The sequence below is a fragment of the Electrona antarctica genome (assembly GCF_951216825.1).
Source record: "Electrona antarctica genome assembly, chromosome: 16".
Classification (NCBI taxonomy): Eukaryota; Metazoa; Chordata; class Actinopteri; order Myctophiformes; family Myctophidae; genus Electrona; species Electrona antarctica.
This window is the reverse complement of record NC_136797.1, coordinates 31554402-31576552: the sequence shown is the minus strand read 5'-3', so window position 1 is coordinate 31576552 and position 22151 is coordinate 31554402. Positions and strand designations below refer to the sequence as shown.

General features: G+C 43.6%; 1 protein-coding gene across 2 annotated transcripts in view; it reads right to left on the bottom strand.

Annotated features, from left to right (window-relative positions):
- Positions 1 to 22151, bottom strand: part of astn2 (astrotactin 2) — a 530329-nt gene that overhangs the window by 102624 nt on the left and 405554 nt on the right. For both annotated transcript variants that reach the window (XM_079524726.1, XM_079524727.1), the window contains exon 14: positions 10196 to 10320. In XM_079524726.1, coding sequence (XP_079380852.1) covers positions 10196 to 10320 — 125 coding nt within the window. The remainder of the gene's footprint in view (positions 1 to 10195; positions 10321 to 22151) is intronic.

The following is a 22151-nucleotide window of genomic DNA, read 5'->3' as shown; positions in this document are numbered from 1 at the left end:
GGAGGACGTATACAATACGATATTGAGTCTAGAACATAATAAATCATGCGGCCCGGATCACATCTCAGCTGAACATTTAAAATATGCCAGTCTTAAACTTTCCCCTCTTATTGCTCTATGTCTTACTGGGTTCCTGTACCATGGTGTTTTACCAGATTCCATGTTATCTGTGCTGCTCATACCTGTCATAAAAGATAAAGCTGGGAAAATTAATAATATGGATAACTACAGACCTATTGCTTTAGCTAGCATACTGTCCAAAGTGCTGGAGAAGATCCTGTTGAACAGACTGGAAAAGTATATAACCACAGCTGACAACCAGTTTGGTTTTAAAAGAAAACACGGAACAGATATGTGTATCTTTGCGTTAAAGGACATTATAGCAAAATATAGGAGTCATAACTCCACTATGTTTTTATGTTTTATTGATGCTTCCAAGGCTTTTGATAGACTTAACCATTTTAAGTTATTTGTTAAATTGAGCCAAAGAGGGGTACCCAAGTACATTATCAGGATTTTAGCCTTTTGGTATTCACATCAGCTGATGCAGGTGAAGTGGGGCAATACTGCATCGGAACCATTTCATGTTGGGAATGGGGTCAGACAGGGGGGGATTTTATCTCCTTTTTTATTTAATTTGTACATGGATGATCTATCTTGTAACCTGAACCTCTGTAAAACTGGCTGTGTTATTGGTAATACTGTTGTGAACCATCTTATGTACGCGGACGATTTGGTTATCATTTCCCCGTACAGTGCAGGCTTACAGCAGCTTTTGAGGATTTGTTCCCAGTATGGTGTGGACTTTAATATTAAGTATAATGCCAAGAAGAGTAGCATCCTGTTTGTGCGAAGTAAAGAGGATAAAAAGGCAGTTTTTCCTAACTTTATTCTCAGTGATAACATTCTCCTGGTCTGCAGTGAGATTAAGTACCTTGGGCACTATATCTCTGATGACCTCACAGATGATAAAGACATTCATAGACAAAGGTGCAAACTGTATGCCCAGGCAAACATTTTAATGAGGAAATTTCATAATTGCTCTTCAGATGTCAAGGTATCACTGTTTAAAGCTTTCTGTACACCGTTGTATACTGCTCACCTGTGGAGTAACTACAAGATGAGTAGCATGCAGAAACTTAAGGTTGCATATAATGATGCATTGCGTTTACTAATGAGGGTACCAAGATGGCACAGTGCCAGTCAGCTATTTGTGAACTTGGGGGTGCCTACCTGTCAAGCCCTTCTGAGAAACCTAATGTACAAATGCATGTGTCGACTAGAGGAGTCTGACAACTGTGTCATCAGGTTGTTAACCAACCCTGTGAAGAGCTCTAATAGGTACTCTTCCATGATTTGGAGACATTGGCGTAACTGCCTCTACAGGCTGTGAGCTTATGTACTGTGTATGTATATATGTATATTTTATTTTTTCTATTTTTAATTTGTTTTATTATTTACTGTCCTTTGTTCCTCTGTATGTGTTCTGGACCGTGAGTCTGCAATAAAGATTGAATGAATATAGTTTGACAAGTCATTTGAGCTTGATCCTTTATCACAGCAGTTCCCAAATAAAACTTTTTCCAGGACGTACGCTTTAACTCTCCTTTCCAACTGGCACCCCTTGGGGGGCGGCGGCCACCACTTTGAGAACCATGTGCTTTATCAGACTTCATTGCTTTCTCACACACTGGCCATATGTCATCCTTTAATTTCCCCACCTGCTTTTTTGATCAATGGCAGACAGATGGCACAGGTAGCACTCCAACTGGATTGCTGACATTAAAAGATGGAGCAATATAGTCTCGGCCTGCGATTCAATTACAAAACTTTCTTACGAGTGTAAACTCAAAGCCATAAAAAAAAAAAAAAAAAAAAACGGAGAGCAAGAAACAATAAATGGCCACTAAAAATGAGCTCTTATGGAGAGGGTGTGTGTGCTCAAGCACTCGTGCTGGGTTTGCGCCTGTGTTGTGTTGTAAGTGGAGTGTTAATTACAACACTTGTGAGGGCCGCAAATGTCCACACAAGTGTAGAATTTGAGAAACAGACATTGTGAGGACAATAATTGTCCTGCATGGTCCTCACAAGATAAATGGTGGTTATGTACTGTAGCACTATATTGGATATAAATATCCCTCGCACGGCAGAGGGAAATTTATATCATATTGGAGTGATTCAATCGCTCACATAGCCATGGTTACATACAGTACGTAAACTTTGTTTAATGGTTAAAAAGAATTGCGGAGTAGTTAGGAAGGCAGCAATAATGTGGGAACACAACCTGACAGAAATCAAAAAGGGGCATATGAGACTGACATACCTTCCGTAGCTGTGAAGATTTAATAAGTTAATAAGTGGCCACATATCAGTGCTATATCACACAAGACACACACAATGACAGCTGTCATTCAGACAAAGGGCTGTTCAAGGACACTCCTGTAGCCATGCAGCTGCAATATTGTTCAAGGTTATTAACCCATTTAGGCCTGACGTCGAAATAAAAAAAACGTTCGCTCTGAAAGAATATATATTCAAAGATTTGTGCCGCATTTTTACGATTTAAAAAAAATAGCAGACCTACAAGATCGTAGCACGCCACTCGGTGGCGCGCTATGAGCTTGTAGATCTGCTATTTTTCAATAGCTAAAGTATAACATAATGCTTAGTTAAAACACCAAAAGGGGTTCCCGCCCAGAATGGGTTTAAGCCATTAAGACCTGACGTCTTCTAAATACCAAATGATGTTGCTATATCAGTGGTGAAACACTGAAAATATGTGGTTCCAAATGGAGCTGTGGTGGTTTCATTTGAACAATGGTCAAATGAACATTCAGGATTTTACTGTGTGAGCAATAGAACCCATGTCTTGGATTTTTAATGTCACCTTCGCAACCACCAAATGCAGAAGCTAACGGCAGACTAACATATCCCTTTTTTATTTCCAGTCCTTGTTGTGTGTTCCCACATCGTTATTCATTGACTGACACGGAACGAGTTGAATGAGCGACAACTAGAAGTAATGCCCATAATTTGACCACTCTTGTTTCTCCAATAAGACCCCTTCTTGGTATACTTGGGTGTCGCACACCGGAAATAGCAGATATACAAGCTCACAAGTTGTGAGCTTGTAAATACCAGCAATTTGTGGCTTTAGGATTGAGGGTTAAAATTGCAAAACCTATTGTATAAATGACAGTCACAAAATCATGACTCCATCCTAAAATGTACAGTATAACATGTGTGTGTGACGTGCGTGCGTGTGTGCGACCGTGTGTGCAACCGTGCGTGTGACCGTGCGTGCGTATGTGCGCGTGCGTTTCCAACTGGAAAGGCCTGATGAATCCCCCAGAGGAAGAGCTCTGAGGAGGTACACTGTAGACCAAAGTGCTGCAGCCAAATCCAGCTAATAGAGGGATTAGGGAGTTGAAGGTGAGGGTCTGGCCTCCGAAGCTAAATGTCACAGTGGCTAAAGCTCCTGCAGGCTGGCTTTGAAACGCAGGCAGTGGGTTTAACATGGGAGGTGAAGTGTCTGGATTTACAATAGTGTGTGTGTGCGTGTGTGCGTGTGCATGCGTGCGTGCGTGGAGATGCATGGAAAGTAACTAATTACAATTACTCAAGTACTGTCCTTACTTCAGTACATTTTTAGGTACTTTACTGCTTTTACTTTTTACTAATATTTCCAATTTCAGAGGCAAGTATTGGGTAATCTGAATATGGGTGCACATTGGCATTTGTCCGTGTACGGACATGTTGATGACCCCTGGATACTGTAGTGTACTACTGTACTGATTTGCATGATGTTTGGACAAAATGACTGTAAAACTGTTTTTCTAAATTCTGTTTCCTGGTGGTACTACGGACGGACAGATAGAGGGACAGACACACCTTCCGCCTGTCTCTGCCACATCACTTCGGCCTGGCAGAGACGACAAGCCCAAGCCTAATTATAAAAGGACAAGGCAACATTATCTGTAATATTCCGATTCATGCAAAAAATTAACAAGCTCACAATGTGTCGACACACGCTTGTAAATCTGCTATTTTCAGCATATGGGACACTGACTGTTGTAGGAGTCAGTAGGACCGAGTATAAATTAGGCTCAAGGGTACAAAGCAGGTCGTTGCTGAAAAAAGATTTTTCGTGCACAGCAAACCTACCCCGGATAAAAGACTAAAATACACACTGTTGTACACAGACAGCCTTTTTAGAGCAGCTAACACAGGAAGTCTATTTGAACCTTCCCCAAAGCACCGTGGCCAACACTGTCTCCACACATCCTAGACACCCTCTCCCTCCTGACTCCCGAGCTGTGGAATAAACGCCCCATTGCAGTCAGAACCATAGACATATATACATAGACGCCCCTTCCGGCTCTGAGGCGTGTGTCAAAATTGAAGGCACTATTTTCCCGACATTCCTTGCGAAGAATAGCGGAAGCAAAGCGGAAGCTTGTCAAGCTTCCGCGTGCGTAACATAAGTCCCGGAAAAGACGCGCTGTGATTGGCCAGTAGTCACTTGAGTGACAGCGAGAGACATGGAGGATTCACATGAGTGACGTCACTCGGGCAGCGACGCAGTCGCATTCAGCAAATGCCTTCAGCACTTCTAAATAAGAAAGCTGCGGAGAACTGTTGCTTTGTGTTCACTCTTTTAATGTTTTCTGTTAGTAATCTAATCCCCCCTGGCTCTGATGTTGTATTGTTAATAACTTTGTTGTTTGTGTTTGTTTGTTTGTCTTGTTTTGTAATGTATATTGTCATGACTGTTATAAAGATTTGTTAAAAAAAAAAAAAGCCTTCAGCACTGCACTTCCGCCTTCATTGGGATACACGTCGCTCCAATGAACTGCAGCGGCAAATGAGGCGTCTATGTATATATGTCTATGGTCAGAACTGCACACTCACTCCCTATGTTCTGCCATAATATCTTAAAACTCGCCACTTCAGACCCCACCTCAGCCCCCTAGCACTCTTCTCTCCTTGTACCACTTCATATTACATTTTCCTTTGAATTTGCCTCTGGGGACCGCGCCCAATGGAATGTGGATAACAGGAAGTTGGCCTGTTTGGCCCCGCCTCTTCCGTTTGCATGTGTCTTTGTTTACACTCCTAACATAGCTGCTGACAGATGCTGCTGCTGAGCTCTGAATCTGTCTTGAGAGATGACATTGTATTTGTGACAGATGCTTGTTATAGTTGCACTACGCATTCATGTTGGATATTTATTTGTTTCATGTCTCTGATACTTTGATTTATCTTGGCCACAAATCTTAAGAATGTTATAAGATTTGGTTTTCACCAATGAAGACCTGAGGACGATTTGCGAAAAAAACAACAAGAATATGGAATTAGAATATGGAGATAAGAGGTTTCTACCTGACAGCAACGCTATAGCTGAAATCTAAAACGAGTTAACAGATCCTTGCTAGGTTTGATGTTAAGCTGGTATCCAATTGTTTCTTTGAAGCACTACATTGTTCTTTTTCCAATCTATATGTGATTTACACTGAGTATAGGGTTCATTCCATTTACTCTGATTTCACACGTCTAAGTCGCTCCGGATGAGAGCACCTGCTAGATGCTTAACACTTATGATGCCGCCAGAGTTTTTCCAGAATAAAGGCGCTGGAGTGGCAAGCAAATGAGAGATTTTACCCCCGCCTTTCATCTTTCTTTTCTACATCGCCGTCGTAAAACTCATCTCTCTCTAGAAGCATTAATATTCTAAACGAGATGCATGATGAAGTCAGAAATTAGGACAGAACATCGCCATTATGGTCAATCTGTGCAGAGGCAGCGTAGATTCAGTGTAAACTAGATAAAGTGCCCCTCGGGGCACAGGTCTCCACCAGGGCAGGTCAGGTTGTGGCCTCCTAGGGGCGCTATAATAGGCCAATGTGAAAAGAGAGCCATTTCTTCTTACACCTTGGATGGCAATTGGATGATTTGAGGCATTTTGTTCCGAAAATGTGTTTTGCAAAAATCCACCTGTTGGTGGAGCAGGCCAATGTGAAAAGGGTGAGATATATTCCTCAGCCTAGTAGGAAAGCCTGTGAAAGATTTCACGTAAATTGCACGCTGCGTTCATGATTTGAAGCTTTTTGTTCAAAACGGGCCAAGCCTGCAAACTTTGAAAGCCAATGTTAGCCAAATAGGATGGAATATGAAATATCGGACAGATCCGTCTTGAACACATGACTATAGAGATAGTGATAATCCCGACAGAGATAATCTGGACAGAATCTAGTAATCTAGTAATATCAAAAAATGTGTTTTTCAAAAGTCGCCCTCCTGGTGGCGCTATAACAGGCCGTTCTGGAAAATTTGGGGCAGAAGTTCATCGTTAGCATCCAGGGAGTGTGTGTGCAAAATTTGGCATCGACCAGGTTAACGGTGCCGGAGATTAGCTGGTAACAGACAGACGGGCGGACGGACGGACACACACATATATATATTGCACTTAAGGCAGTAGTACCACTCCTACCCGAAACCAGGGTCTGCAATTCTCAATGGAAGTTTTTGCAGATCAGAGCTGGGGGTTTTTGTTTGTGTTTTTTTGCAATTCACCAAATGCGTCACAGTGCGCTCACACATTGTGAGCTTGTAGATCTGCTATTTTCAAATGGCCGGAATGAATATAGGGTTGAAGTGGTTAATGTATCTTTTGCAAAAATAAGCTAGTAAATACAGTTTTCAAATAATTGTAGTGGAGTAAAACTACAATATTTGTCTTTGAGATGTAATGGGGGTAGAAGTAAAAGTGCTGAAATTTGTAAATACTGACTACCTCAAAATTGTACTTAAGTACAGCACAAGGTATTTTACACCACCGATTCCCGGGACAAAGAGTATCCTAACAGCAACTCCGTACTGTCAGAAAATCACGACTGTCTTGACTTCCTCCACTGCCAGTGGGGTGGTGATTTCTCCATGAATGAATGGACGGGGGAATGCATGTTGACAGGATGGTATCATCCAAGCCGGTCCCATCCACCGTGCCATGCTGCTGTTGCTGTATTGTTGTAGTGGTAACTCTGCCTCGGCAACAAGAGCAAGTGCAGACTTGCTGCGTCTGCATTTTTTGCCACTAAACAACATTTTGGTCATTTGGCGTAATTGAATCAGACGTGTGTGTGGCATCCTGAGTAATGCTGATATGGCCTTAGACTGCTGAATGTTATGAAACAGATACACACAGGCGCCTCGGACAAGGAAAAAAATGTTTTTCCTTTGGTTAAAGGAATATAATACTCCAATATCATATCTTTGGATTACCGGTAGTCAGTTTCTGACAACCGTCCCTATTCTGGGGCGGGGCGAATATTCTGTGAAAATGCTGTGATTATATCTGTGTGAATATTTTCAGCGAAGAGATTTGGTGTAGACTCTGTCTACTGTATAGGGAAACAAGGAGCATACCAAGTATAGAGTCCTGAGGGACTCCCATCAACTAAGTATACATATATATGGTTTATTTTAACCATATTAATACTTTCAGCGCCATTGCCGTCGATTAAAGTCAATTGAAGCCTAATTTTGATACTGACGCTTAACGCCATTGCCGACGGCCTTTGGCAATTGCGCTTTTATGGCGCGTTCGATTGCTCGAGCCATAATGCTACTCACGTTAGCCTGTTAACTAGCTGTGTTGTTAGCACAGCACTGGATCGCCCATCTTAGATCGTCGTCGCCATAATAATCCATTCTATCCATTTCTTTCAATCGCCTGTATCTCCTATTCCTTGTCCCAGATGGCATTTTGGTCAAAACAACGTTTGACGGCACAGATATGACGATCTGGAGCTCTGCAGAGCTCCGGTCTGGCTTCAGATGGTAAACAAGGCCTGTCCGCTCTGTGTAGCTTCCAAGGTTATGACTACTGCTCATGGACCGGAAATGGCGGCTTTTCAAAATAAGAGCTCAAATTAAAAAAATGCTGGCGTGAATTAGATCCTAATTTTTCAATAAATGATAGCGGCATTTAGCGGCAAAGTGTTAACTATGGAAACCTAGTTAACTATGGAATCGCGCATTTCCCGTCAGTGTGTTGGTTGGTCACCCCAGGTGAGAGAGCACGTGGCATCATGTGACATCATCAGGGATGAAGCACGTGACATCACATGACATCATCATGGATGGAGATCCCTGATGTCATCAGTATTAAGCCCATATATGGAGATCCTTGATGTCATCAATATTGGCCAGCAACTCTAGGCCTACATCTGACCTCAAACCTCAAACCCTTACGCCGGGGCTCCACCGGACGCGTTGCATCTCCGTCGCGTGCGTCAAAAAACGAACCGGGGCAATTTTAATGCAGTCACACAACGCAACGCAACGCGGGCAGTGGAGCCACGCTTCATTGATTAAAAAGGGAACATTCCCTGACAGTGACGGAGACGCGACGCTGACGCGCCCGGTGGAGCCCCGGTGTTAGATCGCCATATATGGAGCTGACCTGTTCTGACATTCCATATGTTGATCCATCCTTCCTCTGCGATGTCTCCCTTTTAACTGATACCCGTCCATTTAAACTCTAGACGGGCCTGCCCCAAAGTTATTGGTGCCTATTGCCTAAACTGTAATTATGGGCGCTACTCTCCCTCTGCCAACCTGGGGAGACCCCCGAATTGAGCTAGTAAGCAGGCCGCTTCTTATCACCTGACAGGTGAGAGATTTCCCCGGTAGGACGAAGCGTGTGGAAGGAACACAGTTCCTTTCCCCTCCATCAGACCAGGATTACTGCATGTGTTTTGTGAGGGTACCTACCTAAGGGACATGGGGAGAACATGCAAACTCCACACAGAAAGGCCCTTTCGCCAACCCCCTAGGAGGGGGCGTTTCAAAATATTGTACTTTTGACTCCACTATGCCTATGGGACCAACACCTACAAAAATAGATTGTGAAATAACCACTTACTGTATGTCCTATTTTAAATTCAGTGAAAAAAGCTGATCAACAAGCTCTCAATGCAACGCAGCGCGACACGTCGAGAGCTTGTCGATCTGCTATTTGAAAATCTGAAAATATGTTGTAATCATAAATACTTGTATTTACATGAGACTTGGTCGACCACTGAGTGGGTTCCTTGAAGTTGTACTACAGTAGAATTCTCATGTTTTCCCCATTCATCTGCAGCTGATGAGTGTTTTGCTGCAATGTCACAACGCGCTTAATAGCTTCCTGTGGTGAGATGCGTCAACCTTCAGATGACAGTCAGCTTTCAAGCTGGCATACATGTATTATTCAATGATAGCGATGATGTAGGAGTCTATAGTAATTATAGGAATGCATTATAACACAATTTATCGAGTAGTCTGCTGGAGGGCAACGCTAGTCAATTTAGGATATCTTTTACAGTAAATGTTTTCTTCCATGGTCTAGTGCCATTAAATAGATATATGTGCTAGCATGAAAATGTCTCTTCCTAATGCCATGAATATGCATAGACTAGATTAGAGCCTCTCTCCATGCACAAAAAAAGATAATAAATCGTACAAAGGAGAGCACCTAGGAAATGTCATTGAACTCTTTACTGGAGCCTGACTCTTTTAATCATTGAAAACAACACATGAAAGTATGCCAAACTAACTAGTGTGAATGTAACACTATGTGTACACTGTAGCTCTGGGAAGTGAAACAGACAGGAAAATGCACACATCATAACGTTGTCGAGTGGAAACCTGTATGAAACTTGGATGTAACTGTTCATTTTCAGCACATTTTTGCTACTTTTGCGTGACACTGTAGTTAGTGTGACGAGGACATTACCGTATGGACATACAAGGTTTCTGACGAACAGCAACGACATACAAGCAGTGTTGCCATGTCCGCTTATTATAAGTGTCTTTGGGTTCGTATTTCTGGAAAAGTTGCTTGTAAATATTGGTAGCGTATTTTTGGGGGCTCGTTTCTAAAGTGTAGTTGCTTATTTCTACAAGCTCACAGTGCGGTCCCATCGCTGTGAGCAGTATAGCTTTAAAGTGCTCACGCGGCCTAGTGGCTTCTACTGGGCTTAATTGTTATCCTAGACCTGGTTGCATGTTTCTCTGTCCACATCCAGTACAGTCGCACGCACGCGCACACGCACACGCACACACACACGCACACACACACACACACACACACACACACACACACACACACACACACACACACACACACACACACACACACACACACACACACCTGTGAGGAGCTGCAGGTTGGGCAGGGGCTCGGACAGAACACCTCGACACTGCTCCTCGACGGGCAGCGGGATGACCGCGAGCCCGTCCGCCAGCTGGGGGAAGTCCTTGATGAAGTTGTTGTCCCTGTGACACAGGGACATAAGGGAAAAGAGGACAGAGACATTTAGTGACACAGGGACATAAGGGAAAAGAGGACAGAGACATTTAGTGACACAGGGACATAAGGGAAAAGAGGACAGAGACATTTAGTGACACAGGGACATAAGGGGAAGGAGGACAGAGACATTTAGTGACACAGGGACATAAGGGAATGAGGACAGAGACATTTAGTGACACAGAGACATAAGGGAATGAGGACAGAGACATTTAGTGACACAGGGACATAAGGGAATGAGGACAGAGACATTTAGTGACACAGGGACATAAGGGAAGGAGGACAGAGACATTTAGTGACACAGGGACATAAGGGGAAGGAGGACAGAGACATTTAGTGACACAGGGACATAAGGGGAAGGAGGACAGAGGCATTTAGTGACACAGGGACATAAGGGGAAGGAGGACAGAGACATTTAGTGACACAGGGACATAAGGGAAGGAGGACAGAGACATTTAGTGACACAGGGACATAAGGGCAAGGAGGACAGAGACATTTAGTGACACAGGGACATAAGGGGAAGGAGGACAGAGATATTTAGTTTACAGCACAGGGAGATTCAGGGTCGGAGGAAAGAGGGATTACTAAATACTTACAAGTACAAAGAAAATAAAAGAACAAAAGCCAATGGTGTATGGTGACTCACTATCAAAGCAATAAGCCACAAGAGCTCTCAGGTTACCTTGTATTTTATAATGGCTCAGAGGCGTAGTGAGGCACCAGGCGAAGCCGAGTGCCCCCAACCATCTCAGCCAAGCTTTGCACGTGAATCCCCCCCACCGCCCACCCCTTTTTTTCCCTCACTGTATATGTTTCTTTTCCCTTTTTACCTCCTATGATGAATTCCTGTTCTGTCCTTTGTCTATATAGAAGTGTCTATTTGTACGTCTCTAAATGTTTTTGATGATTTGAACATGGTGGACCCTATTGGAAACAAGTGTAATGCTTAATTGGGTCGTCCACTCAAACAGCCTTTGTATTGAGTTTGTGCTTGAAATGTACTGTAATTCTGCAAACTGTTAATACATTTTTCAATCAATCAATCAATCAAAAAGGAAATCAAGTGCTCACCTTACTTACTTAGTTCAGCTACCGATAGCACAGTGGTAGGCCTATATAAGTTTGTATACTGATCTTTTTTATTGATGGTGCTTCTCTTATTGTTATTTCTTATCTTTGTGTTGCAGTGATCTACCCTGGATGTTTCCTGTCTCTGTGCGAGTGTGCCAAATATGGACAAAGTGTAGAGGCAATGCAATTGCCCGTCACACACACACACACACACACACACACACACACACACACACACACACACACACACACACACACACACACACACACACACACACACACACACACACACACACACACACACACACACACACACACACACTATTATCAGACTTAGATTAACACTCAGGGTTCCATTGTGTATGTGTGTGAGTGATGCTTGGCTGTCCTTTAAAGCAAACTGTAGTATCCCCCAGATTGAGGGCAGGACAGAATGTTGCCGGCACAGATAAGTGCAGACCCCTCTGGAATTATCTCTCTCTCTCTCTCTCTCTCTCTCTCTCTCTCTCTCTCAGAGAAGTGTAAAAGAGAGTGTCAAAATGAGAAAAGGAGGAAGGTTGGTTGGTGCACGCGGGAGTGAGAGGGGTGAGATGAGTCCAGGCAAAGGACACATGCTTCAGCGAGAGGGAGGAAATCACAAGGCACAACGTGTACACACGGGAGGTGCAATATTCAATCATGTTATACTCAGGCTTGCACATATACGATGGCCTTTTCTGTGTGTGTGTGTGTGTGTGTGTGCGTGCGTGCGTGCGTGCGTGCGTGCGTGCGTGCGTGCGTGCGTGCGTGCGTGCGTGCGGGCGGGCGGGCGGGCAGAGCGGCACACTTCTCAATATGTCCTCACACACTTCTCGACAAAACAACATTTTACACGGAGGTATATTTCTCAACCTGCAGTCAATGTAGCCTATTGGGCATGTGAAATATCAGATCTACAAGCTCACAACATGTCACATCATGACGTACGACCCGTCTGGCTCGCTGCTTAATTCGCGGTTGAACCGTACAGTCAGTGGATGTCGTGGTTCATTACGAAGTGAACGGCGTGCCGTTCTGTTCCGCTGCATTCTGGGAGTGCGAGCTAGGAAGCAAACGGCATGCAGCAGCCCATTTCCCATAATCCTCTTTTATGGGAGCATGACTCTGAGCGCAGACCTTGCGCGCCACAGAGACAGAGGGGGCAGTTTCACTCTCGATATCAATTTTTCATCCCCTCTCTCTCTCTCTCTCTCTCTCTCTCTCCTTCCCCTAACCACAGAGCCCTGTTAGAGGTAATCGCAGCCCTCGTGTAACAATGGAGGCAATGGAAGGATGGACTCAAGGGCAGAGAGTGAGAGGATGAGTGGGAAGGGGAGCAGAGAGAGGATGGAGGTGCTGTAAAAAGATTACCACGGCCCTGTGCTCACAGAAAACATATTGATTGCCAAATTAAATCAGCCAGCTTTGCGCCAAGGTCCGCAGAACCTGAGGAGGCGTGAGGACCGAGACGATATGCGGCTTTATATGGATCTGAAAGACCCAAACAAGGACCGCGTCCTTGACACCCCACTAACAGATTCTTTCATTAAGCCTTTAGGACCCTGAGACCAGATTCTACAAAATGTCTTCTAAATCATGACAGTTTTCGGAAAAACCCATGTTTCTATGTCAGTGATTCTCAAACTATTTCATGTCAAGGACGGCAAAAATGATATGTAATTGGCCGCCGACACCCCATCTGAAAATATGTTGTTCCAGGGACCGCTCCCCAGAAGAAAATATACAAACATTTGCTGTGAAAGAATATATATTCAAAGAATTTCACACATTTTCACGATTTTTCAAAAAATAGCTCATAGTGCGGCATGAGCTTGTAGATCTGCTATTTTTCAACAGCTAAAGTTTAAAATAATGGTTAAAAGTGGTTAAAAAAGCGTTCCCGTCCGTAATGGGATAATTCCTTTATTTACTTTGTTCACGTCCCACAGGCCATGATTCATGTTCCTAGACTTAACTGTGCCTCTCTACATTCACCACTGAGGAGAGACGTTTTTCATCTAGCCTAAACCTAGTGGTTTTCAACGCTTTTCACGTCAAGGCCCATTATTTATTTGGCATTTGAGCCACGGACCACCATTTGATGAGATTTAGCCTCTCAGACCCAAGACTTTGAATACTTTTTGTCGTTGGATAAGATTTTCGTCGACGAAAACAAAATATACAGTATAGCATACTGTATATTTTGTGTTACCATAGAGATCAGGAAAATGTTGATCAAAATAACGATTCTTCTATCCATCCATCCATCCATCTTCAACCGCTTATCCATAGTCGGGTTGTGGGGGCAACAGCTCCACCAGAGTGCTCCAGAATTCCCTCTCCAGAGCAACATTAGTGACTTCCTCCTGGGGGATCCCGAGACGTTCCAAGGCCAGTGAGTCAATGTATTTCCTCCAACTACGCCTTGGTCTGCCCCGGGGTCTCCTCCCAGTGGGACGTGCCTCAAGGACCTCCCAGGGAACGAGCCCGAACCACCTTTCCAGGCCCAAACCACCTTTCCAGGCGAAGAAGCAGCAACTCTACTCCGAGTCTCTCTCGTGTGACTGAACTTCTCACCCTATCTCTAAGGGACATGCCAGCCACCCGTCGAAGAAAACTAATTTCAGCCGCTTGTATTCGCGACCTTATTCTTTCAGTCATGACCCACACTTCATGACCATACTGTAGGTGAGTAGGAACTAAATTTGCTCAGAAGACAGAGAGCTTTGCCTTCTGGCTCAACTCTCTTTTCGTCACAACAGTGCGGTACAGCAACTGCAATACCGCCCCCTGCCGCTACGATTCTCCGGCTGATCTCCTTCTCCGTCCTCCCCTCACTCGTGAACAAGACCCCAAAATACTTAAACTCCTTCACCTTCTTCACTTCACTTCTTCACGATTCTTCTACATTTCTCTAATTATGTAGACTTCTTGTAAATTAAGAAATGTGTTTAACAACTCTTGAGAGCGTACAATGAAACCAAATGGACCCTTATATGGGTCCATTTGCTTTCATTGTACGCTCTCAAGAGTTAAAGGTCTATAAGGGTCCATTTGGTTTTGCCAACTCTCCATCATTTAGCTGGGGACCACCTGGAACCCCCTCAAGGAGGACCACTGGTGGTCCCCGGACCACTGATCTAGACGATCAGAAACATGATAGCCAGTCTACTCCAGCTGCAGCAGATCAACCAGATGGCATCCCTATTAGTATTTGGGCAACTTGTTATAGGCGAAAATGTTCAATGCCTTTTCCGCACAATGGCGAAAGAGCTAAGATACGCTTGTCCGCATGTGTCGCATGGCGATGCGCCGTGAGCTTGCTATTTTGCCTTAGTTCATGCAGGATACATGACTCATACGCCATGGCCGTAATCAGCTGTCTGATTAAATCAACATTTCTAATCAGCCACACATGTCTGTGCATCAGTCTCAGACCATTCTCAGACACAGACGGTCCATTTAATCATGGCTCCCTCCTGCATTTCATCTCTGCTAGCTGCTGGCCATGCTTGCCTCCAGCAACCAGCTCTCTAGTTCAGAGCCTTGCGTGGCTCAAAGGAAAGACAGAAATGCAACGTCTTAATTTGGGCCCACCAAAGTCTATATTCTACCCGTGGGTGGGTTATGCATTGCAGTCCCTGGTTTAGCTTAGTAAGTCGTCTACAGCATATAACTATATTCCATTTGTTGAAATAAATTACTAAAAATATGTCCATGAAAACCCAGTACCCTATATGGGCCTACTCTAATGGCCCCAAAGAGCTCTTGAATCTGCAGGATATATTTAATGTTTCCCTTCAATTACTTCAACTATAGAGAGGGAAAAAATCAAGTTTCTTTCTGGCATGAGCAGCAGGCATTTAATGCAGATTAATCTAAAATATTAGACTACTTTCAGCACTGTTCCTTAGATAGATCATTTGATGTAGAGTGGAAGGGGATACTCAGCCATCAGACGCTTTGGTGAAGGGGATGTTATTTACTCTTCCGTACAAACTCTAAATGGCAAACGGACTGCATTAATGTAGTGTTTTTTCTTTTCTTCTAGTCATTCCAACCACTCAAATTAGCTTTAAAATGCACACACAGTACTTTACATTCTATGCTGTCCTACAGAGCCAAAGTCAACTAATTTGTGTATGTGTATGTGTATCCCAAAAGTCAAATTAGCCTTCGCCATTTTGGGGGATCAACACCTCAAGAACAGATATACAATTAATTGAAAGTTGAAACACTTTTAAACCTATTTTTCAGTCAAATCTTTGTTCGTATAGTTACTGAACTTTGGCTTGGCATGGCAGTATGGCTTTCTCTCGCTCATGCATACACTCCGGTGTGCTATTTCTCCACTCTCCACACACTCCTGCACACCTTGTTGTGAGTGAGCGCCGAGAACAACTAGGGCTGCAAATCTGAGTGTTTACTTATGTTTCATTCAGTACCCAAGTGTGTTCATTAGGGCCTAGCAGCAGAGACCGGTCTCTCTCCTCCCAGCCAAATAACCCTCCCACCCTCCCCGACTCCACAAATGCTAAACTCTCCCCAAGTGCCTGAGGAATAAGCAACGGATTCAGAGCTGGGACGAGGCAAACACAAAAACCCAGACAATGAGGCGATATTTTATTTACATATGCGAGGCAAGGCCGGTCTGATCAGAAAGGTTGACCCCCCCTATACCTCCCCCAAGCACTCCCCTCCCCATCTATCTATCTATCTATCTATCTATCTATCTATCTATCTATCTATCTATCTGTAACTCTAAGAGCATACATATGGAACCAAATTAACCAACAATGGTCTATTTGGTTCCATCTGTACGCTATCATCACTATATGCACACTCACTCTCTCTCTCTCTCTCACTCACTCACTCACTCACTCACACACGCACGCACGCACGCACGCACGCACGCACGCACGCACGCACGCACGCACGCACGCACGCACGAACAAATGACAAATCCCTCCGCCCTACAGCTTCATTTGCATCATGTATTTCAGAGCCACCTCAATGTTTCTCCTTGCTAAACACAGACGAGAAGCCGCCGGAGAAACACTGACGAACGTGTATAGATTGTTCATCACTCGCTAAATGGGTTCCCTGGTGGCCAGTCTCTCTCTGTCCAGCCCCCCACCGCCTCTCTCTGTCTCTCTCTCTCTCTCTGTCCAGCCCCCCACCGCCTCTCTCTGTCTCTCTCTCTCTCTCTCTCTTTCTGTCCAGCCCCCCACCGCCTCTCTCTGTCTCTCTCTCTCTCTGTCTCTCTCTCTCTCTGTCCAGCCCCCCACCGCCTCTCTCTGTCTCTCTCTCTCTCTCTCTTTCTGTCCAGCCCCCCACCGCCTCTCTCTGTCTCTCTCTCTCTCTGTCCAGCCCCCCACCGCCTCTCTCTGTCTCTCTCTCTCTCTCTCTCTCTCTGTCCAGCCCCCCACCGCCTCTCTCTGTCTCTCTCTGTCTCTCTCTCTCTTTCTGTCCAGCCCCCCACCGCCTCTCTCTGTCTCTCTCTCTCTCTCTCTCTTTCTGTCCAGCCCCCCACCGCCTCTCTCTGTCTCTCTCTCTCTCTCTCTTTCTGTCCAGCCCCCCACCGCCTCTCTCTGTCTCTCTCTCTCTCTCTCTTTCTGTCCAGCCCCCCACCGCCTCTCTCTGTCTCTCTCTCTCTCTCTCTGTCCAGCCCCCCACCGCCTCTCTCTGTCTCTCTCTCTCTCTCTCTCTCTGTCTGTCCAGCCCCCCACCGCCTCTCTCTGTCTCTCTCTCTCTCTCTCTGTCCAGCCCCCCACCGCCTCTCTCTGTCTCTCTCTCTCTCTCTCTCTGTCTGTCCAGCCCCCCACCGCCTCTCTGTCTCTCTCTCTCATACACACGCACGCACGCACGCACGCACGCACGCACGCACGCACGCACGCACGCACGCACGCACGCACAGACATTTTACAAATTTGCTATCTAACTATAAATCAGGCATTAACTCTTAACTAAATGCCTAATCCTATAATCTCAAACTGAATAATTTCTACATGGAGACATACGGTACTTGTTTTGGGGAGTTGATTTTTCTTTCTTTTTGAAACGATGAAAAGAATAATTGTCTTTTGTGAGGACCGGAAGAGACCACAATGTCTATTTCTACGGTAATACAGTGCACGCATGCACGCACACACACACACGTACGCACAGAGCTTTTTTGGTAATAGGTACTGACTGCATGTACACACCCAAGTTATCTGCACAAATCAGTGTGTGTGTGTGTGTGTGTGTGTGTGTGTGTGTGTGTGTGTGTGTGTGTGTGTGTGTGTGTGTGTGTGTGTGTGTGTGTGTGTGTGTGTGTGTGTGTGCGTGCATGTGTGGATGAAAGAGGAAGCTCCTTCCCTCTATTGATTCTCACACAATGTGGTCCATTTAATGAGAATACTGTGTACCAAACACTCCAACAACATTACCTGTTCTATCTTAGTCCAGCACGCATCAAACAGGCATGCAGGCACTCCCACATGGAATCAATGATGTGTTTGATAGGATATTCAATGATTCAAGGTACAAAGATTAGAAAACATAAAACCCCCTAAATATACGATCGTTGAGTACATTACGTTTTACGCTTTGTATTATTTTAGGACAGCACTATTAATGTGGTTATCATTTGTGATGCCAAATGCCTAATACTTCACCTTTAAAGGGATTGTGACATGAAAAAAAGGTTTTTAAGGTTTTCTGAGCTCAATTGCACACAAAAAACCCGAACTTTTAACATTCAGTAGATTTTCTGTGGTCTGGGGTTTTCTGGCTCAAACAAGCTAAGTGCTCTGATTGTCCTGCTGTTTGTGATGTCACAGCCTGCTAATCCCATATATGCATATATACATTCTGTACTTTGTTAAAGGACAACTTTAGTTTTTTTCAACCAAGGTTCATGTTTTAGGTTGTTATTAGAAAGTAAAAGATGAGCGTTTTTTTTTTCATTTGTTGCTTTCTTTCGTTTTAGGGATTTTGGCTGTTTTTGACAGGGGGGCGGGGGCATTCGAGCATGGGGCTGAATATGTATTTTTTTACAAGATTTTATAGCGATTTCTTTTTTTATTATTTACTTTCGTCCTACTAGACCCCAAGAAATGTGAAGGTAGCCTACTGGGGGGAAGCCACACTGTGTGTCGGCTCAATGTCAGTTTGACACATTCAGTAGATCCCGTGATCTTTTGTGGCCGGATGTAATTTCTTGGGGTCTAGTAGGACTATAGTAAATAATAAAATAAATCACTAACATTTTGTAAAGAAATACATATTTAGCCCCATGCTCGAATGCCTCCGCCCCGTCAAAAACAGCTAAAATCCCTAAAACAAAAGAAAGCAGCAAATGGAAAAGAAATTACACTCACCTTTTACTTTCTATAATAACAACCTAAAACATGAAACAAAAAAATTAAAGTTGTCCTTTAAGCTGAGCAGTCGAATGAGTAGACTATAGTAGGACCACAGAGGAGATGAATGATGATGGGAGACAAGCTCAACATCACCACTAGAGGGCAGTCTCCCGCTGTGTGAAAAGAGGCGCTGGTAATGTGAGGATTGGCTCAGGGACATCGGTGTGTTCTGTCACATCTGCCGATGTGTTTGTGCTAATGCCTGTGGTTTTTTTATTCAAAGGTTAAAGTGTGAAGCTGGAATATTCTCTTTGTGTGTCTGTGTCTTTGTCGGTTGAATTTTTTTTCCTCCATCCCTGCAGCCCAAGAAAAAAAACCCTCTCTGAATAATGTGCTTTGTTTGAAACTAACCGTTTCAGGCAGGCAGGTAGACATTGTCACACTTAACTATTCTGAACATGTTTGTTGTATCTGAATATGAACGATCAATAAGACCATTTTCAAAATGGACACAAATAAAGACGGCAATGGACAATGGTAGGTTGAAAAATAATAATAATAAAGTTGACTTGCACAGTTGCACTAACAAGTACATTGCTTTTTGACTCCCAGAATGTGTAAACAACATAATGTAGAAAGTAGGCTATGTAGCATGTTTCAAATGACTACGATTGTGGACAGCTCAGCTGTTGTTAGGATTAGCATACACAGAGGGTGCCAGAGGACCTCTACAGAGGAAACAGGGCGTACCAAGGCCATTGTGCACTCCGTTTAAATGTCATATTATAAAAAATGCATCTAAGCACTTGGTGACTGGACATAAATATAGTACACGCAAGCACGCACGCACGCACACACACACACACACACACACACACACACACACACACACACACACACACACACACACACACACACACACACACACACACACACACACACACACACACACACACACACACACACACACACACACACACACAGCCATCACATTGAATGTTCAGTAAGTCACGTATCATGTAAACATGTTTTAAATGTCTTCACATGTTCCTTCACAGACCCACCCCAGAGCCATAGAGTAAGACAACTCCGTTCACGTCATGGGGCCAGTCCAATTGTGGTTCTTCTACATAGACTTCTATTGAATGGGGACAACAAATGGGGACAACCAGAAGTTTACGGAATGCACTGGAGTCGGGCGAGTAACATGAACCACGTGACCAGGCTGTTTTCTGCATGCCCCCTCAATGTCTGCCCCCTCAATTAATAATATGATTTCAATCTCCATCCCAACGCCCTTGCCTGAAGTTATAATCAGTGTTAACGATGTTAACATGAGAGTGTTAATATAAAATATATAACCCCCCTCCCCTTTCCCCTCATTTAATATAGTGATTGGGGTTTGGCACGTGAAGCCAAACCTGGATTCAATGAATGCATGTCTGTCAAGACCAGATTTTAGTTGTAAAACACTACAGTATATTAATGCTTTGGAGATATGCAGAGCACAAGAAACTAGCAGGATTTGTGTTGGTAAGCTTCAAAAAGACACAAACCAAAAAACAAAACAAGATATTTTTTGGTGAAGACTATGGGTGAAGACTTTAACTGTCAGGACTTTACTACGTGAGAGTGCTCTAGGCGGGTAAGTAAGTAACTACACTACTACATGTACTGTACTTAAGTACAATTTTGAGGTATTTTTTACTTTCTTAATTATTTACACTTTTCAATACGTTATTATTACGTCTACATCTCAGAGGACATTTTTTTACTTTTACTCCACTACAATTATATGTAGATTTTGATTATAATTACAAAACACATTAACCACTTCAGCCCTATATACTGTATGTATCTCGGCTATTTGAAAATAACCAATCTGCAAGCTCACATTGTGAGCTTGTAGATCTGCTATTTTCAAAAGATCTTTCTTACATTTTGAACTGTAAGTAAGTGCTTTTACTTTTGGTACTTATATTTTGATGCTGATACTTTTGTACTTTTACTCAAGTACATTTTGAATACGGAACTTGTAGGCCTACTTGTACATCTACATTGCAGTGTTGATACGTTTACCAAAGTAAAACATTCTTCTTCCATCCATCACTGTCAGTACTCCCAAACAAAGCCTGTGGATCCTGTCAAACCCATCCGGTGCTACAGTAAAGGAACCTGTCACCACATTACCATAATAAAAGTAATATAACAACTATGCAGTGGTTCTCAAACTTATTTTTCATTTCAAGGGACCCCAGTTTACCCCAGTCTTACTATTCCACTAATTAAAGTTCTGAAATGAGAGAACGGATACGATTGATCAGGAGTGTCTCCAAAAGTCTCCCTCCCATATTTACAACGTATTTAATATTCTATGTATTGTCTTTATACATTTCTAGAACAATGGGTGAAATATGTAAAGGTTTATATTGTGAGTATTTTAATGCCTGTTACGTCAATTAACTTTCCAGGCACTTTAGGGGCCAGCCCCATACATTATTATTATAGCTCCTTGTGATGGATTTATATTTTACTATTTACTATTTCTTTATTCGTGTTCACATGATATTTATCCTGTCTTGGTACCATAAGTCTTCATGTTCACATCTTGCAAGATGATAACAGTCGGCACCTGTATTGAATTGCATTTGATTGTGTCTTGTCACAACGCTGAGGAAGGCCGACTAGGCCAAAACGCGTACGTTGTCTGCTCGTCAGAGGTAAATAAAATCATGTGAAAAAGGACATATGAGTGCTGGCATTTTCTTCATTCTATTATGCATCATCGAGCCTTGGACCTGGAGTGTTGGGGGTTGTCTGCCTCGGCAGTACTCTTCTCACCCCAATTTACTATGCAGCCATTAGGCCAGTGTTTCCCAGTGAGTCGGGACCCATTCATAGGTTGTGGAACCATTTTTATAACGTGACTCCACCAGATGGGGCAGTATTGAGTTCGCAAGTGCACAATTATTGTGAAAACAAGTGTGAAGAAAGCTTCTTCAATCAGGCAGAGTTAGGTTATCATTTTTATGGGATGTGAATAAATATGCCTTTTTCGGGGGCATTGGGTGCCGAGGAGATATCCAATTTATCTTTTGGGTCTCGGGATCTTTACGCTCCTGCTCCTGTGAGTTAATCTACGGCTTCCAGATCAGCGGTTATATTAAACTGCCAACAATGAAAGAATGCAACATTGTGGAAATATGTTTTTCACCCGATGAAAAGAGAGGCACTCTTCTTTCTTTTGAGATATTTGGTGTTTGCAAATCCAGCGCAGCGATAGTTCATTGAGACATGGAAGTCAGAAGGTTTAGTTTATCATTCCCTGGACCCCCTTCATTCATTCTCTAACAGTAATCATT